At 50.9% G+C, this 5,538-nt stretch overlaps 2 protein-coding genes across 5 annotated transcripts in view; one reads left to right on the plus strand and one right to left on the minus strand.

Moving 5' to 3' along the window:
• Positions 1 to 108, minus strand: part of SRGAP2 (SLIT-ROBO Rho GTPase activating protein 2) — a 107,078-nt gene extending 106,970 nt beyond the window's left edge. For all 4 annotated transcript variants that reach the window (XM_041460487.1, XM_041460484.1, XM_041460488.1 and 1 more), the window contains exon 1: positions 35 to 108. The gene's annotated coding sequence lies outside the window, so the exon portion shown is untranslated. The remainder of the gene's footprint in view (positions 1 to 34) is intronic.
• A 541-nt stretch (positions 109 to 649) lies between these two features.
• FAM72A (family with sequence similarity 72 member A) lies at positions 650 to 5,242 on the plus strand. The gene is made up of 4 exons (XM_041460523.1): positions 650 to 801; positions 1,596 to 1,673; positions 2,893 to 3,017; positions 4,955 to 5,242. The coding sequence occupies exons 1-4, from the start codon at positions 650 to 652 to the stop codon at positions 5,047 to 5,049; spliced, it is 450 nt and encodes a 149-aa protein (XP_041316457.1). The 3' UTR covers positions 5,050 to 5,242.
• The last annotated feature ends 296 nt before the right edge of the window (positions 5,243 to 5,538 follow it).

Below are 5,538 nucleotides of genomic sequence, written 5' to 3' on the forward strand. Positions count from 1 at the left end.
GGCGGGGGGTCGGGCGGCCGGGCGGGGCCATTACCTGGGCGCTGCGGAGCCGCCTCCCGCAGCCGGGCGTCCTCCGGCCGCTGGCGCCCGCCGCCCGGTCCCCCGAACCGGCCCGCCACCGCCCCGCCCCGCCCAGCGGCTCGGCCAATGAGCGCAGAGCGCTGGGTATGAGCGACGGGTGTCCCAACCAATCAGACATGGCCGTCTCCAAGATGAGCCCGCCCCCTCTTCCCTCCGCTTGGCGCCCGTGGCACCGCCCCGTCGGCGGAGGGCGGTGCAGGGGCGGGACGAGAATATGAATGACAGCAGATATGACCAATAGAATGGAGGCACGGCGCGCCTTTCCACCAATAGCCAGGCGGGAGGGGTGGTGCCACCGGATTTTTCAATGGGGGTGGGCGTGGCCTGCGGCACCCAATGGGAGGGCGCGGTCGGGAATTCAAACTGACAGGTGGGAGCGTGGCTGTTGGCGCCGGAGCGGGACCGGGACCGGGACCGGACAGGATCGGGACAGGGACAGAGCCGGGACTCACTAGGACAGGACCGGGACCGGGACCGGGACCGGACAGGGACAGGATCGGGACAGGGACAGAACCGGGACTCACTAGGACAGGACCGGCACCGGGACGGGAGCGGAGCGGGCTCAGCCATGTCGTCCAGCGGCGGCCCGTTCGAGGAGCGCTCCGTGAGCGTGCTGTGCTGCCGGTTCTGCCGGCAGGTGCTGAGCTGGCGGGGCATGCGGGCGGTGCTGCTGGCCGACACCGACACCGACCTCTACTCCACCGACATCCCGCCCTCGGGGTAAGCGCCGGGAGCGGGGAAGGGCGGGTCCCACCGGGGCACGGGGCGCTGCCAGCCCGGGGACACGGATCCCGCTGAGCCCTGCAGAGCAGGGGTCACCCCATCCCTGCATCCCCAGCCCCGGGAATCCACGGCAGGGCACAAAAAACGAGGATGTGCAGGGCAAACCCAAACTCCAATTTTTTTTTTTAGGGGTGACACGGGCTCAGCAGGCACGGGAAGCTCCTCCCGCTCGTTCCCGAAGGGAGGATTAGAATTTGAAATAAAGGCCAGCAAACAGAACAAACCTGATCTGTCACTGCTGCCAGCACTCTCCCCCGGTTCGGCTCTGCTGCTTTCCCATAGCCAGATTTGAATAGTAAGGAAATCAGGTTGTGAAATGACATGGTAATCAGAAAGTATGGGTTGGAGAGGAGATAAGGAATCACAGGTTTGGGTTTAAACATCCCAGAGGTATTGTTCTGTTTCTGAGCTGGGATTTGGCAGCAATGTCCCAAATCAGGGCTCTGAGTGACAGTGCCACACTGAGCCCGAGAGCCCCTGAGCACAGAGCAAACTCTGCTTTTCTGGGCTATTTTAAGAAGATTTTTGATACTCATGCAATGTCACATGGGTCTCTTGTTAAAGTTTCCATATGAGTGGGGCTGAGAGTCAAAAGGAAAGTAGAACCTTGTGGTTTAAACCACACAGGGCCAATGGCAGCATCATTTTGTGGTGACTTCAGCCCGGTGTTATTGTGACCCTGAGGTTGTGATCGCCACAGCTCCACACCTGTGTCCCTTTCCTTCCTGCAGAACCGTGGATTTCATCGGGAGCTGCTACTTCACTGAGATCTGCAAGTGCAAACTGAAGAACATCGCCTGCTTGAAGTGGTGAGCTCACAGCTGGTGTCCCTGCCGTGTCCCAGCCCCGTGTCCCCTCCTCGCTGTCACCTCCTGCAGCACAGGAGCTGTGGCTGGAGGAACAGCTTGCCTTCCCTGGAGCAAATTTAATGCTGCTGGGGAGAAACTCGGCCTGAGTAAGGGTATTTCTGTGAGTCCCCAGTGGAAATGTGACAGTATTTTCAGGAGGCTGAGTCTCCTGAAAGCTTGTGTGCCACCTGCCCAATGAAATGTGTGCCTCAACAGTGAGATTTCTCTGTGAATAAGGCCCCAGCAAGAAGCAGTTACTCATACTCTAATTAATAGAACATCCTCTTGGCAGATTGGGTTGTTGGGAGCAGATGGAACATGCTGTCGCTAAAGTTCTTGGAGTTCTTTTATCCTCCTTATTAATGCCTGATATTTAAGGGTGAAAACAACAACTCTCAAATAGCTCACAGTTATCTGAGAGAATTCTTTCAGCTCCCTGATCAAGACTTTTACCTTTCTCAGACTGGAACAACTGAGGGTGGGGGGGTGGGTTGTGATAGGGACACAATATTTTGGTTTATAGATAGAAATAGAGAAACAGAAATATCTCATTGGAGCACATAAAAATGGATAAATGGTTGTTATGGTTTCAGTCTAGGAGAGTTGATAAAGGTCAGTAATCTGGCTCAGAGAAGCTGTGGCTGCCCCATCCCCATCCTGAAGTGTCCAAGGCCAGGTTGGAGCACCCTGGGACAGTGGAAGATGTCCCTGCTCATGGCAGGGGTGGAACTCAATGAGATTTAAGGTCCTTTCCATCCCAAATCATTCCATAATTCTCAGTTGCATCATTCCTGCTGCTGGTAGCCTCCTGTGCAGGGTGCTTGTGTACAGGTGAGTTTTGGGTGTGAGGAACTTCTCTGCTGGTTGGAATCACTGCCCTTCCTAAGGAAAACAAATAAAGAAATCCACCAGCATTTGTTGGTATGTAAACTAATCTGGGTTACACAATTTAGGTTACTAAACGCTTCTCTGTGTGCCAAAGATCTAAAACCCAGATATTCTGTAACTCCCAACAGATGTTCCCTAAATATTTAAGATACTTGTTTCGCCCCGTTCCCTTAACTCTATCAAAACACCAGCATTACATAATGCTCTGCCACTGGGGCTCTTTAACTGGAGCTGCAAAAAGCCACCCAGATCCACCTTTTCCCCAGGCTCACTCTTTCCCTTGCCTTTCCAGTGGGAATGTCGTTGGCTACCACGTGATCTGTCCCTGCAAGCCCTGCCTGCTGTCCTGCAACAACGGCCACCTCTGGATGTTCCACAGCCAGGCAGTGTTTGGCATCAACAGGCTGGACCCTTCTGGTGAGGGACACCTTGGTTTCCTTCCCTTTCCCTAAAATCCTCATCTCCCATCACAGAATGACCAGGCTGGGAGAGACCTCAAAGATCACTGAGTCCAGCCCAGCTCCAACACCCCAGCTGATCCCTGGCCCCCAGTGCCACATCCAGGCTTGGTTAAACACACCAGGGATGGTGACTGCACCACCGCCCCGGGCAGCCATTCCAGAACTTTATCACCTTTCTGTGAAAAACTTTTTCCTAATACCCAACCTGAATTTCCCTTGGTGCAGCTGGAGGCTGTGTGCTCTGGCTCTGTCAGTGCCTGCAGAAAGAGCCCAGCCCAGCTGAGCACAGGCACCTTTCAGGAGCTGTGCAGAGTGAGGAGGGCACCCCTGAGTCTCCTTTTCTCCAGGGGAGCACCCCCAGCTCCCTCAGGGTTTCCTCACAGGGTTTGTGTTCCACACCCATCACCAGCCTCGATGCCTCCTCTGGACGAGGAGGAGGAGGATGATTTCCTTCCTGTCAAACCATAGAGGTGATGAACACACCTTCCCTTCCTCAAACCAGGGAGGTGATGAGGCCACCTTCCCTTCTCTTCCATCCAAACCAGGGATGAACACCTCTTCCCTTCCTCTCAAACCAGGAGGGTGGTGAGCATACCTTCTCTTTCCCTTTCTCTGCAAGCCATGGAGGTGATGAGCACCCCTTCCCTTCCCGCACCCCCAGCTCCCTCAGGGGTTCCTCACAGGGTTTGTGTTCCAAACCCATCACCAGCCTCGTTGCCTCCTCTGGACGAGGAAGAGGAGGATGATTTCCTTCCTCTCAAACCATAGAGGTGATGAACACACCTTCCCTTCCTCAAACCAGGGAGGTGATGAGGCCACCTTCCCTTCTCTTCCATCCAAACCAGGGATGAACACCTCTTCCCTTCCTCTCAAACCAGGAGGGTGGTGAGCATACCTTCTCTTTCCCTTTCTCTGCAAGCCATGGAGGTGATGAGCACCCCTTCCCTTCCCTCCAGGGAGGTGATGAGCAGCCCTTCCTCACCCAAACCATCCCAGTTTAGCCCCAGCAGATGGAGCAGGCTGGCATGTGGAGGAAGTGTTGCTAATCTAGAAAAGCACTCGTTGGGGGGAGGCAGCTGTGGATGGAAATTTCGGTGTAAATCGCTCTGCACCTCCCTCTCTGCGGGCACCAGTCAGGGTTTTCTGCAGCAAGGCCACCACCAGGATAAAAACAGGGCTATTTATAGTGGTGGGGATGGCTTTACTGGGGGATTTTTGGAGGAGTTTTGAATGAGTTAGAGGTGGAACTTTTGAGTTTTTTAGATGATGAGATTTATTTTGCTTTTTTTTTTTACATAGAAAGGGTGAGTTTGGCTTCCATCTTTACTGCATGGTTCAGAAGGTTAAAAGATCCTTAATTACAAGGCTTTTTAAAGAGTGATTAATAAAACACTGCTAACAAAAATATTTATGTTTTTAACTTAATTTTTAAATATTTTGTCTTATAGACTTATGCTACAGTGTAAGTTTTCTTAGCTAATCATGTTATAGCACAAACTTACAGTTCTGCGTTCTCAACTTCTTGTTTACCTTTTTTTTTACTTTTATTTTTTTCTGTCTTAAATCTATTTTTTCTCTTGTATCTTAAAATCTAAAACTTTAAAATTTCTTCTTCTTAACATGTTAATATAAATAATATTTCTGTTATATTATATTTATGTAATTGGTTGTATAAATATTTACCCTCTGAATTGGGCTGAAAAAAAAATAAACAGTAACACTCCCAAGATCACTTTGAAGGAAGATAGAAAATAGATTTATTCACCCTGAACGTGACTTCCTGGGTTTTGCAGGGATTATTTTCTCTCAAAATCGACAGTTGTGCAACTTCAAAATAAAGTCACGATCCAAAAATATCTTTTTTCCCCTCCTCCTTTGTCTCCTTCCCACCAGGTGTGAATGTGTTGCAGTGGGGCAACCTGCCAGCTCTGGAGGAAAGCACAGAAGAAGACACGTCCTGCACCTCTGAGGAGGAGTTCATCAGATAAATGTCACCTGCAGGATCTTCCCTCCACCTGGCTCTTTGCTTTGGATTTCTTTAATTTCACCTGCTGGCCCATCGGACCTTAAACAACAGAAAAAAAACCAGGAAATCTGGAAAAAAAAATCCAAAGAAATTGAATTCTTCTTGTTCTTTCCCTGTAACCTTCCCTGAATCTGCCTGAGCAGATACACCTTGGAACTGCCAACACCAAGTGCATTTACTGAGCTCTATTTTTGCTTTTTATTCTTAACCCTCTACAGCTGATAATCCTTCTTTTCTTCTTTCCTAAAGCACTTTTCACAGAGCAAAACCTCTCAGCTGCTCTCAGTTCAAAAGAATTTTCAGGGATAATCAGCCAGGTCTGGCAGAGCTCAAAACTCAAACTTTTCTGCTCTGGCTCTGGGATCTCCTGCTCTTTGCAGCTTCTCTGCACCTGAGGATGCTCCTAAATATGCACTGGGAAGCCTCTTAGAGCCTTTCCATCTATATTTTT

This window comes from Pyrgilauda ruficollis, unplaced genomic scaffold (assembly GCF_017590135.1).
Source record: "Pyrgilauda ruficollis isolate IOZ18807 unplaced genomic scaffold, ASM1759013v1 scaffold144, whole genome shotgun sequence".
NCBI lineage: Eukaryota > Metazoa > Chordata > Aves > Passeriformes > Passeridae > Pyrgilauda > Pyrgilauda ruficollis.